This window comes from Parasteatoda tepidariorum, chromosome 1, assembly GCF_982258835.1.
Source record: "Parasteatoda tepidariorum strain Cologne lab strain chromosome 1, Ptep-v5.0, whole genome shotgun sequence".
Lineage (NCBI taxonomy): Eukaryota > Metazoa > Arthropoda > Arachnida > Araneae > Theridiidae > Parasteatoda > Parasteatoda tepidariorum.
In genome coordinates, this window is record NC_141755.1 from 101,308,546 (window position 1) to 101,336,540 (window position 27,995).

The following is a 27,995-nucleotide window of genomic DNA, read 5'->3' on the forward strand; positions in this document are numbered from 1 at the left end:
TTTCTTCTTTTTTTGCAATGAATCAAAATAAAAGTAAATGATTATCTAAAGCTTAGAGAATATCATTCAATATGTAATTTTTTCCCCTTCTAAATTTGAACAGACTTAACGAAATCGTGCATATATTTTCTTTAGTTTTTCTTTTTTTAAATCCAGATGATAAAATAAGACTACTTTAATGTGTATTGTAAAACTAGTTAATTTATAAAGGTGAATGGAAAAAAGCATTCAATACATTTTAAACACTTGTGACACATGTTTAAGGATGGCTTAAAATTTTTTATTGACAATCAATCTATCAATATATATATGTGAATAATAACTAGAAGAATTCTGGTTTCTGATTAAGTCAGGAATAATTTGAAAAATTTAGCAGTTTACCGGGAAAAATACTTCAGCTTCAAAGTTAAAATCTAATCTCTAACTAAATAACTTAATAATAAATTGATCAAATTTTACTGCAAGAATGAGCCACATTTAAATTAAGATTCATGCTGAAATTTCGCATATTCCTCCAAAGATGCAGCTCCCAAGTTGAGAACCCCTGTCTTAGAACAAGTGAGAGAGCTCACTGAAATGCTTGACTGAAGTGAGGAGCTCACTGAAACGCTTGACTGAAGTGAGGAAGTGGAGGATTGCTCACATCCAGAGACAGAGAAGCTGAGAAAGATGGTGCCATCGACATAGGAGGTAGGAGATCAGAGAGAATATTGCCCGAGGAGGACATGTTAAGATAGGGGTGTGACATAATTGGTGAGACACCAGGATACGAGGGAGACATAGGAAGATACTGAGATACAGGGAGCAGTGCAGGATCTGGAAATCTTCCCATATGCTGCCCATTCTCAGCAGTTAAGGGAGTTAAACCATAGTTCGACTGTACTAAGTTAGAGGAAGGCACTCCATACGTAGGATCTGGTTTCACAGGCTCCAGAACAGTATGTTCTATCAATGGGGAAACGGTGGTTGGTGATATCACAAGTCCAGATATATCAGGCATAGAAGGAGGTCCCATCATAGAATTATTATTTTTATGGTTTTCTGGAGGCGGCATGTGTGCCGGTGGTTCATACTTTCGCATTGCTTCGTTGCCAGGTGGACTGGAATTAGCAGTACCAACATGACTCTTTTTAGTATGACGGACTAAGTGATCCTTGCGACCAAATCGTTGAGGACAGTACTGACAAACGAAATCTCGCTTTCCAGTATGCACAACTAGATGGCGTTTTACATCTTTTTTTGTGAAGAAGGATCTATCACAACGGTCACAAGGATACTTTCTTTCAGATGGCCCTCGCAAAGTTCTAGACCCGGTGTGCACTTTTAGGTGGTGTAATATGCCTTCGCGATCCTCCAAAGCTTTCCCACATAGCTTACATTCTAAGTCACCAGATTCAGCAGCATGGAGTGCAAGGTGTTTGCGGTATGAAAGCAGAGAACAGTAGGATTTTTGGCAGAAGTTGCAGCTGTGTTGAATTTTGTTAGGATTATGCACCTGCAGATGATTCTTCAAGTGGTCCTTCCTGTGGAAACGACGACCACAATTGTTGCATTGAAATGGTCTGTCCCCTGAGTGAATGTGTAGATGCCTAACCAATTTAAACCTGGAAGAAAAAACCCTAGTACAACCTTGATGAAGACAAATGAATGTCTTGGTTGTTTCAGGTTTTTCTATGCCATCTTCATTCCTTTGTAGCTGGCTTCTCCTGGCCCTTCTTCGTAGTTGCCCATTAGAGACATCAAAATTTTCAAAACCGTATGGCGAGTGATTCTGAATGGCAGTACCATTTCTGGATTGCCCTTCGCCATCAGAATCTTGCATTCCTATCCTGCTCATTCAAGCTTTGCTTTCTGCCAGCCACAACGCATGCAATTATATCTAACCCATTCACTCAGGGGTTCCAGTTAGTGAACTGGAACAGCGAATAGAAGTTATTTTTTACATGCCTAAAAAGAGAGAAAAAGACACAATTTAAAATAGAACAAGGCAAAAAATGTTATTATTAAAAGTAAGTACTTAATAATGCAGATTTTAATTCTATAAGGCTAGGTAGGGTCGGTCTGAGTTCACACATGTTTAAGTCAAATAAAAAAAAAGTTTCATTTTAATTCATTTAAAATTATATATTTATATTAAAATTAATGTTCTTTTAATTTTTTTTTAAAAAACTATCTTCTCTTTAGACAACTTTTATATAAATTAATTAAATATTATTAATTAGAATTTTTTTTTTTTGCAGATTTAAAGCCTTAATTGAAAGAAAAAAAATGCCCACTATAATAAAACACAACAAAGAGAACAAAATGGAGAAATGTTCTGGAGAAGGCCGGGGCCCACGTATCTCAGGCCGCCATGCAAATAATGAATGAAAAAAAAAAACGCTATATTTTCCATATCAATAATATGGAAAACTTTTAATAAGATGAGTGTTCATATAAAGCAACATAAAAGGATTTTTTTGTGTTATAATATTGTGGTCTTTCCATTATTATTATTGTGACCTAAACATATCATATATTAATTAATAGTTTTAAATACACTGTAAAAAACTTCCTATGCAGAATGATATAATTTTTCTTTTGACATTTTTAACAAGTATTTCACGCATGTCATATAAAAATTAGAGCCTTGGTATATTCTTATAAGAACTAATAATTTAAAATTTCCTTTTAAAATAAATGAGCAAAGACGTGATATTTTTGATATTAGAAAGAAAAAAATTTATTTTTTTTCTTTTCTTTAATTTTCTCATCTGGATTTTAAGACAAACAAGTAACTCAAATGATAACAAATATTCTTAAAAAATAAAGAGAATATGCGAACAGATTAGGCTTTTTACTTTTACATTTAATATTATAGCAAATGTAATAATGCATGAAACATTTATCACATTGAGACCAAACATTCTTAATACATAAACAAACAAGGTTCATAAAATCATGATTAAAAAAAATCAAAATAATTGAGTTTTTTTCAATGCTATGCCTGGCTTTGATATTAAAAAAAAAAAAAAAAAAAAAAAAAAAAAAAAATCACCATAAATTTTTTGTTTACAATTAAAATGTTTTAAACTTAACAATAAGAAATATTTTTAAAAAGAAAGGATGACAATAGATTCATTGAACTAATTCATGCAAATACAATACAAGATTCATATCTTATGAAAAAGGAATAAAATGTATCATTAACTACTACTAAAAAAAACTTTAAAAAAAAAAAGCTATATAAGCACATAAAATTTAATTTCCTTGCCATACTAGGAAAATAATTTTCTTAAGATATAAACTTAATGCCAATGATAATATTGAAATAAATTGCTTAGAAGATAATTATTAAAATTAATAAATGGTACAATTTTCATCACGTTCATATATATTTGTGGGAAAACCCATAGTTAATCTAACAAATTTATACAGCTATATCAATTAAAAAAAAAATTTGCATTTATTTTTTACTTTTAACTTCACTTAGTGCATTCTGAATTATGAATTTTAAAATGCTATTTCAAAAGTACTGGAGATTATTATACTTCAAGTACTAATGTAGTGCCAGGGATCCTAAATAAGGCATTTTCTAAAATATAAAAAAGCACCAAAAATACCTAATATTTTGATACATAACAAATATTTTAGAGAAAAAGTTAACCCAGGGGTCTGTTTAGAAGAAATTTGGGTCCGTTAACGGACCCTTTACAAAATATCTTAACTTAAAAACGGACCCTTGACAAAATGATTTTTCTTTTAATCGGGCCCATCACAAATTTGTTTACCTTCATTATTGTTTTTTTAATTGAATAAACCCTTCCCAGGGCAGAAAACAAGAAAGATGGATGTAAACGAATTAAGTTTTGTCTTCGGCAGACGATTCTTCCATTATTCGTCCGAAATGAATATTCTGCGTTCAGCAGTATAGACTAAATACCAAATATTTGTATGTTGCATCTCTAATTTAGAAGCAGCAATTGCTGTTTATTTTAGAAAATTTAATTTTTTTATTACAATTTTTCAGTGCCGAGCATAATCTTGTATCTATTTACAATTTAAAAACTTCTTGGAAATGTTTTTCGCAATAACCGGACCCCAGGGGTCTGTTTAGAAGAAATTTGGGTCCGTTAACGGACCCTTCACAAAATATCTTTTCATAAAAACGGACCCTTCACAAGACATTTTAACTTTAAAACGGACCCTTCACAAAATATTTTAACTTGAAAACGGACCCTTCACAAAATAATTTATCTTTTAATCGGACCCTTCACAAATTTGTTTATCTTCATTATTGTTTTGTTAATCGAATAAACCCTTCCCTGGTAGGGGTGAGGGAATAAAGGCAGATATAAACGAACTAAATTTTGTCTTCGACATTCAGCAGTATAGGCTAAATACCAAATATTTGTATGTTGAATCGCTAATTTAGTAGTTGCATTTGCTGTTTATTTTTAAAAATTTAATTTTTTTTTTTTATAACTTTACAGTGCTGAGCATAATCTTGTATGTCTTTACAATTTAAAAACTCCTTGAAAAAGTTTTTTTTGCAATAACGGACCCTATTTTCTCAAATTCACAAAAGCGGACCCTGGTTGAAAGAATGTGACTTAACGTTATTCACAAATTACGAGTAATTTTTTCACAATTTTACCAAAAACGGACCTTTTACAAAATGTCTGGACAGACCCCTGCTGAACCCTATTTGCACAAATTCATAAAAGCGGACCCTGGTTGAAAGAATGTGAGTAATTTTTTCACAATTTCAAGAAAACTGGACCCTTCACAAAATGTCTGGATAACCTGACTGTAGATAAATATTTTCAGGCAAGTTTTAAATATTAGAATATAAAAAATATTTATTTAAAGAAGCATCTATAATTTAAATTGAATTTCCTTATGCATTTACAAATTTTTTTTATCCAAGATCAAAAAATAAAATGACTATTCTCAGCTATTAAATATAGTCCCTGAGTAAGTAGGGGAGAGTGGGGTCAATTGTAACATTTTTTACTTAACTATTTTTAACTAACAAAAAATCAAATATATTATTAGTATTAATTGACAGACGAGTAAAGTAGACTATCCTCCACTAGAAAAAAAAATAAATACCTAATTTTAAATGTTATTATATTAGTTATTAACAATTTTTGACAGTCGAGCACTTGTTACTATTGTCCCCACTTACGGGGTCAATTGTAACAGTTCATAAATTCAACTAAAACATAGTTAATTATACATAGTATCATAGTTGTGATATATTTCTTTATTGATCAAAATAGTAGTGATATTTTAGGAGTAAAAATAATAATGAGCAGAGACCTAAAGGGTTAAGCTTTTAACTTTAAGGGGTTAAAAATTTTAATTTATACTGTGAAAGGTGACAAATAAAATAATGCACATGCAACATAATATAAATGATATAGGAAACTATTGGTGGTTCTTAAAGACTTAAGTAATGGTTTGTAAACGTAAGATTATTTATTTTCAGCTGTTACAATCGTCCCTTTACTTATTGTTACAATTGTCCCCAAGACGCCACTTCAGCTTCATTTGTTAAAAACAATGCTAGTTAATTAGCAAAACTAATTTTTTTTTATTGAAATGTTAATTAAGGTGTCCACTTACATATTCGGTTACTAATTTTTATTTGTTTAAACAAAATTACTTTGTTACAATATAATATTCTAATATAAAAAAAAGTACTTGCGTGGCGTGAAAATATCTATTGTGATCTAACTCTTTCAAAAATACATAAAAATGATTGCCATCAGGGGTGTACATGTAGATTTATTAAATACACCTTGTGCGCCACCGAGGAACCAAATCTAGAACCCGACACTCGAAATTTTTGCTCTGTTACAATCGTACCCTGTTACAATTGACCCCACTCTCCCCTACTGTTTTTCCTATCATACATATCTTTAAAATTTCGTTTTGCCTCTTTTTAGTTTCTAACTTTTTATTTAATATATGTCTTCTGTACTCACATGAATGCAAAAAAAAAAAAAAAAAAAAAAAAAAAAAAAAAAATTATCTCAAATGTTATAACAATTTTAAACTTAATAGTCCAATGTTCTAGTAAACAATCAATAACTCCTCTTCAAACATAGGTTTTTTTTTCCTTAAGGGGGCTTTGCGTTTTTTGTGTTGCATTCAATTATAGTTTTTAAACTTATCTACTAAATATGGCAATCTTAGTCTGGAATAGATTACTCTTAAAATGATTTTTAGTTACAAATACTTAAAAACTCAAAATATGCTTTTAAGCATTCATTATTTGAAGAAAAAAAAAATTTATAAATAAAATAAATTTTCTGCAGCTTTAGAACTAGTAAAAACAAATTAATCAATTTTGGTTCGTGTAACGTTTGAAATTTAAACCTCTTAGCAAATCATGTAAAAAGTTCTCGCTTAGTTAGAGACATTTCTTTACTGAAAAATTTAATTGTCTTCACAAAGCTAATGTAGTTTACGTAGAATTGCGTTATATAATCATGATAAGTATCGATTGATAGTTATCAACAAATCCTGAAACTACAGGGGTCTGTCCAGACATTTTGTGAAAGGTCCATTTTTGTAAAATTGTGAAAAAATTACTCGTAATTTGTGATTATAAAATAAACGTTAAGTCAATAACGTTGTAATTTGTAAAATAAAAGTTGTGAATTTGAGCAAATATGGGTCCTGTTATTGCAAAAAAACCTTTTCAAGGAGTTTTTAAATTGTAAAGACATACAAGATTATGCTCAACACTGTACATTTATAATAAAAGAAATTAAATTTAAAAAATAAACAGCAATTGCAATCTGCTGAACGGAGAATATTCATTTCGGACGAATAAAGGAAGAAGCGATGAAAGGAAGACAAAATTTAGTTCGTTTACATCTGTCTTCTCTCCCCCCCCCTCCTCGGAAGGGTTTATACGATTAACAAAACTATGATGAAGATTGTGAAGGGTCCGATTAAAAGATAAATTATTTTGTGAAGGATCCGTTTTTATGAAAAGATATATTGTAAAGGGTCTGTTAACGGACCAAAATTTCTTCTAAACAGATTCCTGAACTGTCTAATTGAATAAAAAAACTATTATTTACAAAACAATGAAAAATCAATAAAAAAAATTTAAACATTTTCATCATAAAATATTTTTTAAATAAATGATATTTTAAAATATTAAATCAAGATGATTAAAAGCAAACATCCACGTGCATATAAAATACATATACCAACCCTGCTTCAGCTACTTTTTTCCAATTTTTTTAAAGTGTCAGATATGTTTTGCTAGTTTTATATTATGAATCATAGATATATAAACGTAGGCTTGATTTATTAATCAGGGATGGGAGTAGTCAGAAAGAAAAAAAGAGGAAATCCAAGAATATATATTTATAAATAAACAAAATTTTGGCAAAAAAAGTGCGATTTTTAAACTTGTAAACCATGTGATTATAAATCCCGATATGAGGCTTTTAAATCACGTGAATATGAAACTCTACATCGAATTTAAAAAATGCGAAAATACAAATCATGATGCGTAATTTTTAGATCAAGATGCATAATTTTAAAATCGCGCGATATTACAACCGCAAAAACGAATCACGACATTGGATTTTAAGCTCGCGTAGCTACATAGGGTTTTAAAAGCTCGTAAATACAAATCGCGATATTGGTTTTTTAAATTTCGTAAATAAGAATCGCAATGCACAATATTTAAATGGCCTGAATAAAATCGCGATTTTAAAAATGCAAAAATACAAAACACGATATTAGATTTTTAAATCTCGTAAATACGAGTCATAATGTACGATAGTTAAAAAGCGTAAATAAGAATTGCAATGTGCAACTTTTAAATCAGGCAAATACGAAAATCGATTATTGATATTAAAATCGCGCGAATAAAAATCGAGATATTTGCAGAGTCTGGACTTGGGATTTCTAAAAGGCTTGTTTTGAATTGTTTGAATTGAATAAAAATTTACAAGATTAATTGAATGAGCAAATAAATATTTTCACCGCAAATCCACCTCTATTTTTTTTCGCTTTTTTTTTGTTTGCTTTCACTCCAGAATACAAGAAGCAGCGACGTCTAAATTACGAAAATACGAGCTATCCCGCCGACGGATAAAAAATACGGAAAATCTTATTTTCTGTGCGTGAAATCGGAGAAAATAGCTAATATAAGTAAACATGCGGAAGGGTGGGTTAGCAGCTAGGACGTAGTTTGAATTTTCTGTTTTTCTTTGAAAATCGTAAATAAATATAATTATTTGACTTCAACGACTGAATTTAAGAAAAAAAAAAAAAAAAAAAAAAAAAAAAAAAAAAAAAGAACGAAACTTTTAGAGAATTTGAGTTTTTGATAAAAAGGCTGAAATTCGAGAGACAAAAGCGAAAAAAATCTCATCCCCGTATAAAGGTCAACCAGTTTTATCCCAAGGAAATTATTCTTAGAGAAACTTCAGAGGGAGGAATGAGGACTTCAATAATTTCGCTCCACGGAAAATTAAATTCCTCATAAAATATTTTAACTTGTGCAAAAAAAATTTTCAGCGGAAATTAGCGGAAAAAATCTGAGAAAAAGCGGTAATCCGCGAAAGAATCTCATCCCTGATTAATGCAGAAATTTTGTTTGAATTTTAATTTGTCAAAATAATTCTTTAATTCCATATCAAATATATAATTTTACGATATTAGATTTTTTGTCTTCCACGCCATACCATAAAACATGGTAAAACCTTAAATTTTTTAGTACTGATAACTCAAAAAAAAATTTTTTTTTTATACCGATAGGTAATCAGAAGATTAAAAAGTTTTAATTTTTTCTTAGTTTGTCCTCGGTATGATGGAAAACTTATTTTAGAATCGTAAAATTATCGTCTTATCAAGCATTTTCAGTAAAAAGCAGATGTTTATTAGTAACTTTTTACTTTGTTTTTTATAGTAAGATCCTCCAATCTTGATTTCTAAACTTATTCCAAATAAAGTTTTTACATTAACTATTAATACTAATTTCATTTAGCCACTGGATTCCCACTCCTAATAACATTTAAATTTAAGGTCACTCAAATTAGAACGTTCTTAAAATTTAGTTTGAAATATTACATTTTCTAAACAAACTAAAAAAAATTTTCGGTTAGAATTTATGTATGATGCAGCTCAGATAGTTCAAAAATATAATAATCGTAATAAAAAACATAATGAAAAAATATATAGGTTAAAAACATTTCAATTAAGAGAAATCCATGATAAAAATTTAAAAAGTCAAATTAGTCAAAAATTACAAGAGCTAGTTACGATATCAAAATACACTGTCTTTTTTACAGTATATTTTTTAAATCAAATTAAAATATCAAGATATTTTGGAATATATGCTAATATATATATATAAATATAGTTAATAATTATATTAAAATAAAAAAAAGCTGTTTGGAGCAAAAGATAACAATTCACTTCATATTTATATAACTATTTTATTTTTTTCATTTTATTTCAAATTTTTGATCTTCAATTTCTAGCCTCACGAATGAGATGCCCCCCCCCCTGTTGAGGTTGGGATGGTATGTCATCGGATCATCCCCAGATCATCTCCAATAGCCCATTGTGCAACTCTAGTGAAAGGCAAATTAAGTACCTACCATCTTCAAGGAATTTTTAATAGATTCAATGAAATCAAAAATACAATTGAATTATTTATGTTCAAAGTCATTGGTATTGAAATAGATATATTTGGTTTTGATGTTATAACTTGCAATTATTATTGAATTTCACAAATGCATAATTTCAAAAATTATAATAAATTAATTTGTAAGCAATTATCAAAGGAAAATAGCAAGGATAAAAAAGGAGGAATTTTAATATAATTAATATTGAATGACTCTGAGAGATTTGTGTTTCCAGTTATTTTGTTTTTTAAAGTTTAATATTACTTTTTTTTTATACAAGTGAACGAGAGCGTAACTATTTACTAGATGGCTTGAAGTTCTTCCTCTAATATTCTAATGTCTTTTTAAAAATAACTTAACTATGGAGCTTACAGTAGATTTTAGGTCAGCATATTGAGTTGTCTACATTAAAAATATAAAAGAGCCTATACAATTTTGATTTCATCGAGAAAACATCAAGCAACATACTGTTCTAAACTGTTTTTTGGTGTTTCTGAACAGGTCATAATAGGAAAACGTCCGCATAGGACAACATTTCAGGGCACGAGTTCCCTGCTATTTTAATTCTGATGGTTGTGTCATAACTGCCTTTGAAGTTTGTCGAAACATTTACAGTGTTACATATAACGTTCTTAAACTTGTACATTTCAACATAAAATAGCGTAAAAAGTCATTTAAAAAAAAAATCTAGCTTTTAGGAGCAAAACTTAGCTTATATTTGAAATCCCCACACCCGATGTAGACAAAATCAAGTACTTGTATAAATGTAACAAAGAATTTTCTTTTCAGTGTAATTAACATTTTTTTTAATTCAACCCGTAAAAAGAACGGAAATTCAGCTAGTTATTTAATAAATGAGACTACTAAGTGTACCATAATTCTCAAATCAAAATATAATAACACACAGAATAAAGAAGTTATAACACATAAATTGGTAAATAAAAGAATAAATTGGCAATAGCGCATTAATTGAAAATTTTGAGTGTTCTTTTTTGTCTTTTTTTCCCCTCCTCCCTCAGGGAGTTTAGGCAAATACGAGGCTCACGATACCGAATGGGATGACATTTCCTTTTTCACAGCAGATGTTACTTACAGCACGATTTATTCTGAGTGAATAGAAAAATATTTTTATATTTCAGGTTGAAAATGTGTTTCAAAGAGTTGCAAGAATCATACATATACCCTTACTGTAAACAGCGCTTAATGTTAAAGCAAAGAACACTCAGGTAGAAATTTAAATACTTTTAAAGTAAAACAACAACAACTTTTCTTTTATATAAATGCACCAATTCAAATGGTCAATGTGGAATCACGAAGCGGAAAGTTTGTGAGGCGATAATATAAGTAGGGAGTCGCAAAGCGGCGAGTCTGGGTATGACTTCTACTTCATTCTTTTAATTTGTTTCTAAAATACCAATGCCACAGAATCAGTGCTGCCAAATCAACGTGGAAAACAGCAAAGCGGTGACTCCTTAGGAGAAAAACAACGAGAAACTGCGAGTTTGTGTCGGTGAACCAGAAGGATAGCTTCCTTATATAACTTAAGATGTTCAAACTATTTCAACCAGACTTATTCGCACGAACTATTATGCTTAATCAGAGGTCTGTCCAGACATTTTGTGAAAGGTCCGTTTTTGTAAAATTGTGAAAAAATTACTCGTAATTTGTGAATATAAAATAAGCGTTAAGTCACATTCTTTCAACCTGGGTCCGCTTTTGTGAATTTGTGCAAATAGGGTCCGTTATTGGAAAAAAAACTTTTCCAAGGAGTTTTTTAATTGTAAAGACATACAAGATTATGCTCAACACTGTAAAATTATAATTAAAAAAATTAAAATTTAAAAAATAATCAGCAATTGCAGCTACTAAATTAGCGATGCAACGTACAAATATTTGGTATTTAGCCTATACTGCTGAACGCAGAATATTCATTTCGGACGAATAAAGGAAGAAGCTTCTGCGGAAGACAAAACTTAATTCGTTTACATCCATCTTTCTTGTTTTCTGTCCTGGGAAGGGTTTATTCGATTAACAAAACAATAATGAAGATAAACAAATTTGTGAAGGGTCCGATTAAAAGATAAATTATTTTGTGAAGGGTCCGTTTTTAAGTTAAAATATTTTGTGAAGGGTCCGTTTTTATGAAAAGATAATTTGAGAAGGGTCCGTTAACGGACCCAAATTTCTTCTAAACAGACCCCTGTTAATGGATGAAGATCTGAGAATCTTTGGCTGACTCCAGCAAAAAAATTATAAGGGTATTTTAATTATGTTCCATCTTGAATAATGAGATGTTTGATAAATATACTAGCAATTTTATTTTATAGCCGTCGTTGAACAGTCGACCCAATTTTATAGGTTTAATACTACTAATGTTCAACTCTGTAGCCTTGTCATTTTGAACACGATCCAAAAGACAAGGGAAACTCTAGATCGAGTATTGGGAGAAATTTGCCTTCATGGAGGACTTTTGATGAAACTAACCTGCATTTGCGTAACATGGAGAGGAAGACCACGAAAATCTCTAATAGTTAGCCTAAAGGCAAGGAGACTCTCGTCTACCACTGAGGATATTTCACGTCAGCACTGTGGTCAGTGCAAGCCGGATGCGGAATTCGTATCGATTGGGATTCGAACCCGGTTCGCCTCATTAGAAGACGAACGCTCTATCCCCTTTTAACTTTTATGGCACATTATTTGCTTTCTTATTATATATATTTTTTATTTTTAATATTAAAAAAAAATCGCCAGATATATTAAATGGCGTATTTGAGTAATCACTCTTTGACGCGCTCAATTTGCGCAGATTTCATCGTAAAAATGCGGTCTTTCAACTGCTTCGGGGTTTATTCATATGGAATTCTACATGGTTTGAAAAATTCTAATACATCATATTTATAATATCAACGATATTTTGACGCTAAGCTATTTTCGAGTTTTACTAAATCTATCGCAATAAAATCCGATTACGAGTAGAAATTTTGGCCTCGATCCAAAAAATAGTTTTAAAATTTTAATTATTCCGTTTAAGATAATTTTTTTGCAGTAGTTCAACATTAGACATTATAATAAATAAAATTTTAAACGATTCTATTTATGACTTTATCACACGTTCCTTTATGTTTAATTTATTATTTTTTCAAGTTCAGCGTCATAAAAGTGAAGGGCATGTGGATCGGTAGTACGTTACCGAATTAGTATTTCAGTGTTGCCACTCTAATCCGAAAAAAAAAAAAAAATTCCCTGTAGATATCATACACAATATATTAGGAGGAAACACACTACCACTGCACTTTTGTGCGCGCTATATTGCACTAACTATACTAAACTTAATTACCGGAGAAACTTAGATAAAAAAGGTACAGCTGAACATATTTCAAATAAATAATGCTAGAGAAAATTAAATAGTTTAGTATAGATGAAGTATCATCCTTAAATATGTCACCCCTTTGAGTGGTCACCATTTTTTTAAAGACGAAAATAAGAAACAAAATTCTTTGTATTTTAGGTGATTTTTAAATTTCCTGAATTCTGCAGGTTTTTCCTGTGGAGTGGCAACCATGTCTTTCTAAAATTCGAAATCGAACGTTTTTCTTTTTAAAAAACAGTTGTGCTTTAAAAACGTGTTTCTAGGGGGGAGGGGGAAGATTTTTTTAAAAGACATAATGAATCCTAACATTATATTATATAGGACTATATTAGAGTATGAAACAAAATTCATAATTTAAAAAAAAAAAAAAAAAAAACAATTTCTTTATGGGTCTGCACGAAAAAGTAAAAAATTGCGAGTAACTTATAAAAATAGTTAATATAGCCTCGGCCAATTTTCCAGGTATCACATACATTTCACATAAAATGATCATGATGTCTGGAATTACCTTGAATAACAATAATAAAACTCAAATAAACCACTGACTTTTCATCTGCTTTGTTTAGCTATTTTTTAAGAAATTCTTGCAACACATTTTTTGATAACTTTATAAAAATACACAACAAAGAACAGTTCATGTTTTTCAAATTTTATTCTATCGTATCTTATGATAATTAGAACTTTCACTCAGTATTTAAAATCCTTATATTTTAGTACAATATTATTATAATGAAATGTAAATATAAATGTAATAAAATCCATAAAGAATTTTTTACATTCAGTTACTTATTAGTCACAAAACCTCTTAATAATTTATTCAATATAAATGTCAAAAAGTTGAAGCACATGTCGAATCTTATTTTGCACTATAATGGCTGTTATCATTTAAATTAAAACTATAAAATTTTAAGTATTTAATTTGCATTTATAATACTCAATAAAATATGTAACTTTTTTTTTATTATATGAGCATTAAATTTTTTTTCAATTGTTGGAATTTATTTTAAAATGACCTTTTGCATTACGTGACATCATTACTTTTTCCTAATGTTCATAGTTATTTCATTAAACCTGTTTTTTGATGTTTATGTCCAAATCAAATTTACTACCGTTTAATGGTACCTTCACAAAATACTTTTTTTTAAAAATTTATTTTTGTGTCTCGTAAGAAATGATAAATCCATATTTTTGGGCGGATTTTTTAATATAATTTTTAATTTTCACAAATTATGTCTAAATTTTCACAAAATAGCTACCTCTCAGAAAAACATAGACAGACCCCTTTAAGAGTATATATTTTTGGAAAAAAAAAAAAAAAATCAATGATGAATGAATATTTAAAAATATTTATTTTCACAAAATATTGCTAAGTTGACTATTAAAAAGGATTTAACCAGAGTTTGGTTTTTACCAGGACATTGTAAAAACCTGGTAAATACTATTATTACAGTTATATTATTAATATTATTATTTATTTATAGATATAGTGTTTTGTTACTTATAACTGACAGGGATACATATAATTTCCATGTTATAGCTGAATATATATTTTAGTAAGAATATTAGATAATATATATTATATTTATATACTTGTATATGAGCAAGTAGCAAACCATTGGAAAGTGATATGACGTAAGCTATCTCCTAAATTGTATAATTATAAAACTAATTTTTTTTCATAACCAGTTGAAGCATTAAAAACTTAGAAAACTGATGAATGTATTAGATTTTCAATACCAGTTGATAACCATTAATTAAATATTAAAAGCATATTTACAAATCACTACTTACAAAAATTATATTAAAATATAATTAAAATTTTTTTTTTTATAAATACAAATATTTAAAAAATTTCTTTTTAAGTTTTATGACTTTTATCTTAGTTTTTTCAAAATGTCATTTCCACTCAATCATTTCTTAAAATCTAATTAGAAGATTTAATTTGTTGTTTACGATTGAAATTTGGTTTAATATATTTAATTAGTAGAATTTACTAATTTTAAATGCAATTTAAGATTTAAAAACATAATAATTTGTGAGCGAGTCTTCAGTTCACCATTTAAAAAACTTTGTGATTACTGAATTGCAGAACTGAGTTTATACCAGGAAAAAAACAGGTTTTAACAGGACATATTAAAAAAACTATAAACCCAGGCTTATTTATTTACAGATATAATGGTTTGTTATTTATAACTGATAGCAATATATATTATTTCCATATTATACCTAAGATTAGTAATCAGTTAATAGTAATTTATTAGATAATGTATTCAGGGGTCTGTCTAGGTCAAATTTACTACCGTTTAGCGGTACCTTCACAAATTGAGGATTTATCTTACCTATCTTTTGTCATTTATTTTTATAAAATTAGATAAGGAAATTTTTTTAAAACTTATTTCTTCGCGCTTTTAAGATCAAAATTTTCCAAAATAATCATTTGTTCAAATGAGTTAAAAAAATATATTTTTATGTATGAAGATTTCAAAATCAATGGTACAACAAAAATGAATATCAATGATGTATACACTAGAAATTAAAGACTAGACAAAAATCTAAGACAATTTTAGTGCAGAATATTCTTGTTTTTCCTTAATACTGTATTCACTTCCTCACACTATACTTAAAACTAGCATTAAAACTCAAACAAGTTAATAATAACTAACAACAAATTACCAAAACATAAAGAACATTTGCAAGATGCGAGGAAAAAATAAAATTAAGTGCAATGAGTTTTGACTTCACTGATAACGCTGAATACTGATCTCAATAGTAGTTAGCTAAATGGTGGAAAATAGGCAGGGGTCTGTCCAGACATTTTGTGAAGGGTCCGGTTTTCGTGAAATTGTTAAAAAATTACTCACATTCTTTCAACCAGGGGCCGCTTTTATGAATTTAGGCAAATAGGGTCCGGTTATTGCAAAAAACTTTTTCAAGGATATTTTAAATTGTAAATAGATACAAGATTATGCTCGGCACTGAAAAATTATAATTAAAAAAAAATTAAATTTTAAAAAATAAACAGCAATTGCTGCTTTTAAATTAGAGACGCAACCTACAAATATTTGGTATTTAGCCTATACTGCTGAATATTCATTTCGGACGAATAATGGAAGAATCGTCTGCCGAAGACAAACTTAATTCGTTTACATCCATCTTTCTTGTTTTCTACCCTGGAAAGGGTTTATTCGACTAAAAAAACAATAATGTAGATAAAAAAAATTTGTGAAGGGCCCGATTAAAAGAAAAATCATTTTGTGAAGGGTCCGTTTTTAAGTTAAAATATTTTGTGAAGGGTCCGTTTTTATGAAAAGATATTTTGTGAAGGGTCCGTTAACGGACCCAAATTTCTTCTAAACAGACCCCTGATAGGAGGCATGATAGTTAGCTTGAAGTGTGCAGCGGAATTTCCAAAAATAGCAGACGTATTTTTCTTTTAGGGATTAAGACTACTTACTTAGTGGCCGCCTACAACTGTTAGCATCATAAACATTTCGGGCTAAGATTGTAAGAAGAAAACAAAGTAAAATGGTGCTTGTTTTTCACTTTTCTATATTGATACCAGAACTTTTTTTTTTTTTAAATATCTTTTATTTTTCTCTATTTCAAGTAATACTACTCAGTTAAACATGAAAAAAAAATTATTGTAATAGAGGGTGGCTTGTAATTTTTAACTAGTTACAAACCTAATTTTTTTGTAAATTTAATGTTAGCATTTTAAACGGAATCTCAGAACATGTCGTACTTGTTATATTGAGTATTATAAAAGAATTATCAGGGGTCTGTTTAGAAGAAATTTGGACCCGTTAACGGACCCTTCACAAAATATCTTTTTATAAAAAAGGACTCTTCACAAAATATTTTAACTTAAAAACGGACCCTTCACAAAATAATTGATCTTTTAATCGGACCCTTCACAATTTTTTTTTATCTTTTCATCAGTTTCGTTAATCGAATAAACCCTTCCCAGGAAGGGGGGGGGGGAAGAAAGACAGATTTAAACGAACTAAATTTTGTCTTCAGCAGACGCTTCTTCCTTTATTCCTCCGAAATGAATATTCTGCGTTCAGCAGTATATAGGCTAAATACCAAATTTTTATATGGTGCATCGCTAATTTAGTAGCTGCACTTGCTGTTTATTTTTGAAAATTTAATTTCTTTAATTATAATTTTACAGTGTTGAGCATAATCTTGTAAATCTTTACAATTTAGAAACTCCTTGAAAAAGTTTTTTTGCAATAACGGACCCATTTGCACAAATTCACAAAAGCGGACCCTGGTTGAAAGAATGTGACTTAACAATTATTTTATATTCACAAATTACGAGTAAATTTTTTCACGATTTTACAAAAACGGACCTTTCACAAAATGTCTGGACAGACCCCTGGTTATAATATAACTCTATAACAGAGAAACTCAAGAAAAAAAGAAAAGAAAACGGTTAAAAAGGGCAAATCAAGACAAAATATTTTAGAACGTTAGTCCTTAAAATGATCATACATTGTACTGTAATGTTACAATACAATACAAGACTATTTTAAAAGCTCAAAATTCTAGTTTCAATACTGCCTTTATGTACGCTTTAAAATGTTCACAGAAATAGCAGAAACAATAAAATTGTTTTTTTGAAAATTTATAAAATGTTTTTTTTTTCAAAACAGTTAATACCAAGGGAAAATTTTTCTGTATAGACGGAGGTAAAAATCATGCCAACCCTGCTGAATTGTTAATTGGTTTAAAACCATTTGAAAATAAATTGCACAATTAGATGAAATCTAAATTTTGAAAGAATCAATATTCATCCTACAAGGTTTGATTTTATCTACTCAAAATACATAGTAAATAAGTTTTACCCACTAATTCAAACTTTAAAATATCGCTATATTTGATTTTATAAACAGTCGTTGAACAGCAGACCCAATCTTTGGGTTTACGACTACTAATATTCAACTCTGTAGCCTTGTAATTTTGAACAACTCTAGAAGACAAGGAAACTGCTGGATCAATGCCCCCCAGAGGTATGAATAGTTATGTGCACCAGTCACCATTTATTACACGGGGAGTCTTCTGCCGGCGGGCACCGAACCAACGACCTCTTGGTCCAGTGCCCTACCAAACAGACTATCCCGGTCCAAATTTCACAGCAGAAAAATTTAGTTAATCAAGCCTTCCTTTCTTTTTAGTGTTATTAAGGAGTCTTTAATCCAAAAAAAAAAATTAAGTAAATTAAATAGAGTAAGTAAAAAAATTAAATAGAGAAAACTATTTTTGTATTATTAAATATAGTACAATGAGTAGCGCAAAAAAAGCAAAACTTTTTCAAAGTGATTTTGATAGAAATATTTCTGATCAGCTTCGATTTTATATACACAGAGAAAGCACAGTATAAGTTAAAACAAGGCAGGACAATAATTAGTTATACATAATAAAAAAAAACTGCTTCATTTAAAGAAATATATGTTGGTATTAATATAGAGTTAAAACTTAAAAACACAAACAATTGAATTCTGTCATAATTAAAGTAGTGACGAACGGGTTGAAACTAGTTGAAAGAGTCGATAAGAAGAGAGATTCGTGTTCGCAAAAAATTATTATTTTCATCTGACTCAGTATTAGTGAAAATTATAATTAAATAATTTTTAATACTATTTAAATTTAATTTTGTTAAATACAAATACTCAAGCTGACCAGATTTTTAAAATAAAAAAAAGTTCTTTCTGGAAATTTAATGTTTAAATTCAAGCTATTCTTAAAACATTTATTGTTAAACTATTTCAATTGTCATCTTTTTAGTTTCTAATTTTTAATCTAGTTTTTTTTGGGGAAAAAATAGGTTTTCTTCCAGGATTCTCATATTGACAAGACTTAAATCTTTTTTTTTTTAAAAGGGACGATTTTTTTAACGTTTTTTGTATGTTGTATACGCTACTTATAGAGAATTTTTACTTTTCTTCAATGGATAAAATATTTTTTAAAATGAGATTTTAAAAAACTTAGTTTCAAAACACAATGCATCAAAGATCAGCATCAAATTTTTTTAGGCTTTGTCCAAAAAAAACTTCTCAGGCAGTAGTTAACGTTAGAATTTCTGAAGTGTTTAAAAGTCTCAGGAAAAAGCTACTAATAAATGTACAATTTAATCTGATCTGAATATATGCATTTTCATTAGTCTTTTTAAAAGAAAAAAGATTATCAACAGCTGTCGAAAGATATAAAACGTTTTCAGTTTTTTTTAAAATTTAAAATTAGTAATTTAACAACAAAAAAATAGTCTTAGTTTTTATGTAAACTGTTTGTTGCCACTTCGAACCTTTTTCAATCAAAAACTCTCTAAGACTTATTTGGCCCCTACTAAAACTGTGCACTAGATCGTCCAGGTACCTAGAAAAACTTTTTTGGCGACGAATTTTTTCAACCTAATATTCTGCTACTTATGTTTAACTTATTATAAGCAGGAGGAGTGATCAGGAAAAAAATAAGTCAAAATTTTCAGCTTTTTCATTGTCGGCAAATTCAATCAATTGATGGACGGTGCTTAAAAGCTAAAACTCAAAACCAGTGTTAATCACGCATTTAATATTTGTTTTACAGGTAAATAACTGCTTATCTACTGCTTTAGTGTTGATTTCACACTTTGTTTCATTAAATTATAGGAATCACAATTTAAAAGACCCCTTTAAAATCTTTATTGAATTTGATCCTTTAATTGAATATTTAACTCCGCTACAGCAACAAGACACACACGACCTATATCATTAAAAAATTGTCACGTAATTGTCTATGTGAAGGTAGTTTTAAATCAACAGCAAATGCGATGACCGACCCCTTAGAATTTTTCTTAGCTCCAATAATTTTACAACTTTTATTAGTCTCTGATCATCTTCAAACACCAAGATCACTAATATTAAAACTCTGAAATTTAAATTTTTTCAAAACTTAGAAATCTTTAATCCAAAGCCAGACTTCTAAGCACACATTATCTCTTGTAACTAGTTTCTATAATTTCATCGCCACCTCATTTTAACAAATTTGTTTAAAAACTACGGATTTAAAAAAAATAAAAAAAGATAAATAGAGAAATTAAAGTTTATTTGTTTAGGTTTTTACTTTTTTAAAATAATTGAAAAAATATCTGAAATTTGAGCAACAAAAAAAGAGAAGGTAGGAAGATTTACACACAGAATGTGATGGGTGTTTTAATAAAAATATCGATGCAAGATTTTATTTATTTATTTAATTTGTGTGAATATGAATCTCAATGCGTGATTTTTAAATACCGCATATCTACCTTACGAATCTCTACATTTCTTTTAAAAATCGCGTGAATACGAATGTCCATATTTGATTTTTAATTCACGTAAATACAAATCGCGATGTTTCATTTTAAAATCGCGTTAATGGTAACTGGTCAAAATGACTAAAGCTATTGTTCAACAAAATTTGTTGAAATAAATAGTGAACAATATTTTCAACAAATAAAATTAATTTTTCAAAAAATTAATTATTTTTACACAGTTTGTTATTATTATTGATGAATTAACATTATTTTTAGTTTATTTATAATATTTTCTTGACATCGAATTATCTAAAAATCTTTAATAAAATATCTATTAGAAAAATACTAAAATATTTAAATTATGTTGTTAATTTTTTTTTGCAAATTTCTAATGCCAATATATTTTTTAGTAATTGTAGATGTAAATAATGTTTTTTTCCCCTTTAAAAAATTGATATTACCTAACAGAAAAATAAATAACAATAACTAATTTTTCATCCTGATGATATATTAGTAAATACTCAAACTATCAAAATGTGGGGAGACAAAAAAAAAAACCTTTGCTATTATATATTATAGCGTGTATGATTATAATATATTTAAAAACTTACTAATTTTAATTTTTAAAACAAATACATTTGAATTAAAATTGTTTATGATTATTTTCATGATTTTCAGATGAAATATTTTAAAAAGCTTTTGAGTTGATTACTACATTATTTTATTATTTGAAATTGTAAATAAGTACCCATTGACAAGAAAATGAAAATTCAGTTATTTGTGATTATAGCATTTCATAAAAGCTAAAAATTTTTAGGTTCATTTTATAGTTGCAATTAACTTATATTTTTTTTAAAATTAGGCACCACCATTACTATGTCTATCGATAGCAGGGGATGGCAGTGGAAAAAACTGCTTCGAAAGATATGTTTCTTCAAATAAAGAGGAAGAAACTTAAAAGAAATATTAAGTACTAAATGGTACAGTTTATAAATCTTTTTTTTTTTAAATATATTATATAAAAGCAAAAATTGGAAAAATAAATGTAATGAATGACTCAAGAAAATCAAGGAACTGAAGTTTCGCTCAATGTTTTAGATAAAGGAGTACACAAGAGCTATTTTACAATTACACAAAGAACTTTTTAATTATTGTAATAAAATTATGCATTGTATTATACTACAAATCACATATTGTATTCATGATTGTAAATAGCCAACGGTGCCAGTCTAAAAATAATAATTCAAGACTGAACTTATTTTTGGACCAATTAACACGGCCAAGCGTTATTTAATAGATTTTTCTGTTAATTAATTGTAGCTCACTTTCCATGATAATGTTTCACACATTATGACAATGACTTGATTATTTTTTCTAAATTGATTTTCATTGTATTCACGCTATTTTAAAATCAGATGTCGAAATCAGTATTCACACAATTTTGAAATAAAATAATGAGATTCGTATTCACATAATTTTAAAATCAAACATAGAGATTCATTTTCTAAATTGATCTTGATTTTATTTCATTAACTTATTTTTTTTACAGAAAACAAATGAAAAATAACTTTGCATATCTCTTTACACCAATTGCTGAATTATGACTTTTCCTTGAAGCCATTCATACCTCTATTGGTTTTTCACTCATCAATGTTTTGTCCTGGATAATTTTAAAAAAAAATTCCAATTTAACTTTGCACAGCATCTCAAAATACTGAGAAAAAAAATAAGAACTCAAGCACAATCAACAATACAAATAGTGTTTTCCCAAATAGGTGTTGAAGTTCAGCTGATCTCACTCTTTCATTGTGGTGTGAGATCACTAATTGATTATTTTTCATAAATTATGAAAAAAGCAATGTTTTCCAAGAATATATTTTATTTATTTATTTTAACATAAAAAAATAGTTAAATTTTCAGAAGCAAGGAAAAATTGAACTTAAAAAACTAATTGGAAAGGTAATCTAACTGGAAGACTGAATTTAATACATTGGATCTTTTCTCCAGACTGATTTCAGTTCTCAGTACTGAAGAGTGGTACTCATGCAAATAGCATACAAATTTTTGAAACAAAACGCTACATATGTCTTACTTAAAACAATTCTGAGGTAGTATGCTAAAGGTATTAATAAATATTTTTAATTCAGATTTTATTTTACACACCTAATCATGAAATTATAATTTAAAAAAAAGCAAAGTATTTTTAATAAAGCTTATTTCATTTTCAATCACAAAGAATTTCTAAATAAAACTTGTGAGTTTCCAAATAAAAAATAACACAATAAAATTAAAATACACAAATTTAAAAAAAAGTTTTCTTTTCTTCTCCTCACATCTCAATAGCTTTAAAGAATTCTGCTTTGGATTTACTAAAGTTTGCTGCTTTAAATTAAATTCAAAACTTTGTCAATTAACTTCAATTAGTGAAATTACGTTGATGTGTAATAAATTACAGAACTTTTGAAATAACATTTCGAAAATGTTTTCTTTTAGATTTTTTAGAATATGAAACAAAAACAAACAAAAAAAAGTAAAATTAAAAAAAATTAAAAGGAAATTAATAAGGCATAAAAAAAAAGCAGTTGAAGAGGAAGTTCAAATTTCCTTTTTCTCACAGTGTGATTTACTTTTAATAAATGGGAAAGTAATTTTATGTTTAAATATTTCTGAACCTGCAGTTAATGTGTAATGCAACACAATTTATTCTATCTAGTTAATTAATTAATTTTTTTAAAGCAATAGGGTGACCCGGGGTAATTCACAATCACTCTGTTTCTGGGGTAAATAATGATCACCTAAGTTTTATTTAAATTTTTTTTTTTTTAAATTTGAGACTTACAAACGAGTGCTTATACACTTTACTAAAGTATAACTACATTTACTTAATAATAGTTTTTTGTTTAATCTAACAAAATAAGTATCTTTTAAACTGCTCTCTGTATTTTCCATTTCAAAGATGGGTTTCAAAATGTGCACATTTCTGCAAAGATCCCCCTCCTTCTCTTAATAATAAATATTTTGAGTTACTTTCTTTTTCTTTGATATAAAAATAGTGTAAGATTTTGTTTAATTGTTTCACATCTACTGTAAACATTATAATTGATTATAAGAAACTATATCAAATGTTGCCCTCTACAGATGGGGTAATTATTGATTACTGGGGTAATTCCTGATCATTGACATTTCGTCAATAGTATGTATATAAAATAGCTAAATTGTCTTTTCTTAAATAACAGTTCATATTTATTAAGTGGAAAAACTATAAAATATATTTTAACTGTCATCACAAAATTTGTTTTTAACTGTATACAAGACTGTATTTTGATTTACATCATTTCTGGTTTGTCTTACCTTGCTCCTATCTTAATTTTATGTGTGTACATTGTTAGAATAATTTTTAAGTTTATAAATTAGCCTAGTATAAATATGGTGAGAAATTATAAGCCTAAAAAGGATACTAAGCTTCTAGAAAGCAAAATTAGTGAATTTCTTTTAATGATTGAAACTGAAAATTTCAGCGTGAGAGCTGCTGCCAGAGCTGTTGACATACCTTACTTAACTTTACACTTTCCGTTAATGAAGTTAAAAAATTCAGCATCCATGTGGGAACTCTCTCATATTTCAGCAGAACATGAGAATGAGTTGGCTGATTGCCTGAAATGTATGGCACGATGCAAAGATTTTTGGAAAATTTAAAGTGTTGATCTTTCTTCTTGCTTTTAAATAAATCGTTTTATTAGCTGCTTAAACATATCTTTTTGGTTCATTTGCTTGATCTTGATGTCTTATTTGTTAATTATCATTATATAACTATTTTTAAACAGCCCCTTTACAATAAAAACTGGTGATCAGTAATTACCCCAGAAATGATAAAGTCCAGGGGTAATTTCCGACCACTAAAAATTTAAAATCTTTTAAATTCTAATCAGATTTTCAAACAAAAGAAGGTGGCATAGGACTCATTTCACATAGCCTCAAATGAGATGAGTTCTAAATTTCAGTTTTTCAGCAGTTATTAACGATAAATTTCCATTTCAATTATTTTGAATACATTATTCACATGTATTATGTATGACTATAAAACAATTTTACTAAAAAATTCATTAAAGGTAATTGTCTCACAAAATTGATAATTTTTTGGTTTAACAATTTTAAAAATGATTTATTAAAAGGTGAGGACATTACTATTAGATGAACAAGCCTGCATTTATAGACTATTTAAAATTCTAATAAGAATTGAAGTGTTTCTTTTACTTGAGTTGGAATAAACTTGCAACATTCGTTTTAATATTATACGTGGTTGTGTTTATCAAAATGTTGTTGGCATGTAATGTCTTACAGAACAGAACTTTTTAAACTTATTAACAATTCACTAGAATGATTTAAGAATTGAAAATAGAATCGAAAAGTCCACTACGAAGGCAAAAATTTCTCCCAGTACTTGATCCAGGAGTTCCCTTGTTTCCTGGATAGAGTTCAAAATTACGAGACTACGGAATTGAATATTAGTAGTCGTAAACCCAAAATTAGATTTGTTATTCAACGACGGTATAAAATAAAATAAAGCCATACCCTGAGCTGTGGTGGCTCAGAGAATACAGCGTTCACCTCCCAATGAGGCAACCCAGGTTCGAATCACAACAAACCAGAGTGCGGTTGTAAAACATCCTTAATGGCAGATGGATCAGGGTCCCCTTGCCATCAGGCTAACCGTGGGAGGTTTTCTTCTCCCTATAACACAAATGCCATTAGCCACATAAATAAGTCCTCTACGAAGGCAAATTTATCGCAAAATAACAAGGATACGAAGTTGAACATTGTTGCCCTAAATTCAAAATTGGGTTAGCTGTTCAACAATGGTTATAAAATAAAATAAAGCCATATCTCCAGTTAAAACTATTCCAAAACATTTTCATACCCCCCAAATTTTTAAATCAGTCAGAAGTAACGAATCGCTGGCAAATATTGAGATATTAATTCACACCTACTGTAAAATTATTTCAATTGAATATTCCGATTTTTGGCATAAATAAATTTTCCTTTAATAAAACAATGCAGTTCACAGTCTCATCTATCAGTTAAAATCAGATTTCATGCTTGTCATGTCTAAAACTAGTTGTGAAATGATTAGTTTTAAATTATATTTATTAACTTTAAATTAAAGATTAAGATTTTGAAGGAGTTATTAGCTTGCCTTTACACTATTATTAGAAACCAAAAAGCTATTAATCTCATAAAAATCAACTGATCAAAAATCAAAGAAAAAAGTTCAATTTACTTGTGCCCGCCCCTATGACTGAAAAACCTTTTTTTCTTTTTTTTGTTGATAAATTGAACAATACAATTATTTTTTCCATGCAAATTTTGAAACTGAAACAATCAAATTATCAAATAAACCAATGAAATCTAAGTTTCAGAAAATGTAACTACATAAAATAGCGAATTAAATCTCTATTGAAAATAACAATAGAAAACACAGTATAACTATATAAAAGAAGAAAAGGAAACATTACCTTATAATAAATCAGGAAGTTGAATAACATGCAGCTGATAAGTCAAATTTATTAAGTAAATTAGGGGTGCACAATTTATTATGGAATTGTTGGGATTTTGAAGGCATACAACTCGACGCAATTATATATATATATATATATATCAATAAATAACTTGTTTCTTGGCACAAGTACTTATAGTAAAATTTTAAAGACTAAAATAATTTTTAAAAGACTCAAATAGCCGCATAATAATGTGATACCACTATCTTTTCCCCAAATCATGTAAGTAAAGACCGAAATTTAATTTGAGTAAAAAGTGTATAATAATTAATTGCGACACATGTGAAGAGATAAGTCTCAACATTTTGAAAAAAAAGGAAATAAATTATTTTAAACAAATAAAAGAATGAACTGCAAAAATTTAAAAAAAATAATTTCTTTTACTAAAAAAAAACAAAACTTTATAGGATTAAATTAATTTCTTAAGTGATTGTGCTTCATCTCTCTTAATAACATTAAATTGTTTTTAATATACTTTCTTTAAGTAAGCAGAAAAAACCCACTTCAGTTACAAATTTGGCTTTCAATAAAATTTCATTAAAATTTAGGTTTTCGATTGCCACAACAAAGTGAAAAAGTGCTTCTTAAATTTATTCCTCTGAAAACTAACAAAGCATTAAAATTATAAAATAAACTATTTTTTTTTATAAAAAAGAATTATTATAGGTATAATTTGCAAAAAAAAAAACACATAAAAGGGAATTAATTTTTTGAAAACATTTAGATGGGAAAAGTTCTGAAAAATGCAAGTAAAGGGTATATAAATTTGTTTTTACATAATAAAATGATCACAAAAAATTGAGAGATATAATTCATCGCATCCAAAATTGTGATCAATAATCCAATTTGAATCACTTCCAAATTAATTTTCTTATTTGACGAAAATGGTAGATTGGTTAATAGGCAAGTAATTAACAAGTATTTTTTTTAATAAGATTTAATCATAATATTTTGAAATAAAAAGGAGATATGAACAATTAGAATGTAGTGCAGAACATAATCCATTCTAACCCCCTAAATGTGCATCCTAATATGAAAGAAACGGATATATAATTTTAATTAACGCTTCAAAAATAATTTGCTTTTTGAACACTTAATGTAAATATTTGAGATTTATTATCACACAGGACTATTTGAGGACCACATTTAGTGCATCTTAAACATAAAAAACTATAAATAAAATGTCTATTGAATGTTTATAAATGTTAAAACTTTTAAGGAAAAAGCCTCAAGATCAAAATAAAGAAATAATTAAAAAGCATCTGATTTGACGGAGGAAAACAAATAAAATTTGACTTACCTCATAAATGGTTATCCAATATATCCAAAAGATAAATAAGACACAATGCACTTTAAAAATACAGCGCACAAAAAAAGCAAACATATCAAAACATTTGGCGAAATCAAGCTAAAACAGCATTTTTGTAAACATACTCGGCCACGATCACACGCAATTTAAAGAAATTAATATTAACTTCTACTTAATTTCAAGCTAAAAAGTGATAATAAATTTTAGAACAATGGAAGATATATATGAAAATATTTATTTAATTAATAAGCTATGAACTCGTCACACCTCAATTAATAAACAAATTGATATTTTTATTTATATTTCCTACAAAAAAGATCAGATCCACCTACATTAATTTATAAAAAACGAAAAAAAGAGAACTATAAAATTGTCCTTAAATATAGCTGAAAGCATTAATTGAAATTAATTTATTCATCATGTATGTTACAGGCGGTCTCCCTTATTGTATCACATCCTATTATAAGCTAGATACCACACATAGATTCAATGAATCTAGATCAATTTCAAATACATTGTTCCATTCATTTTACTGCATATACTTGGTAGCATAATATAAATGATTTTAAGACATTTTGGGTTCGCTAACTAAGCATAATCAATTTGAAAACATTAAATATTACCTCCGAACCTTCCGACACATCCTTGCGCGTCGGCCATGCCATGTGACGTGACGAATGCGAATGGTGTCGCTTCTGTTATGCTCTAAATGCTAAATTTAATTTTTGATGTGTAAGGATGCAATAAGTAAAATATTAATTTAAGTTATTAAACTCAATAAAGTTTTGTTAAAAGTTTGTTAAATTTTAATTAGTTTAAAAAGAAATTTGTATATAAATTT

At 28.2% G+C, this 27,995-nt stretch overlaps 1 protein-coding gene across 3 annotated transcripts; it reads right to left on the reverse strand.

The window, feature by feature from the left end:
* LOC107445191 (uncharacterized) lies at nucleotides 1-27,915 on the reverse strand. 3 transcript variants are annotated; one of them, XM_016059537.5, is made up of 2 exons: nucleotides 27,778-27,915; nucleotides 1-1,947 (listed from the first exon to the last, which is right to left on the reverse strand). In XM_016059537.5, the coding sequence occupies exon 2, from the start codon at nucleotides 1,835-1,837 to the stop codon at nucleotides 599-601; it is 1,239 nt and encodes a 412-aa protein (XP_015915023.1). In that variant the 5' UTR covers nucleotides 1,838-1,947; nucleotides 27,778-27,915; the 3' UTR covers nucleotides 1-598. The 3 variants fall into 3 exon arrangements, with proteins under 3 accessions (XP_015915023.1, XP_015915024.1, XP_087005772.1); XM_016059538.4 differs by having other exon boundaries at nucleotides 27,146-27,826; XM_087149646.1 differs by lacking the exon at nucleotides 27,778-27,915 and adding an exon at nucleotides 24,863-25,021.
* Nucleotides 27,916-27,995: the final 80 nt, after the last annotated feature.

What these genes read in the sequence shown, in the direction of transcription:
- LOC107445191 (XM_016059537.5), bottom strand. Translation starts at nt 1,837, where the DNA reads ATGAGCAGGATAGGAATGCAAGATTCTGATGGCGAAGGGCAATCCAGA.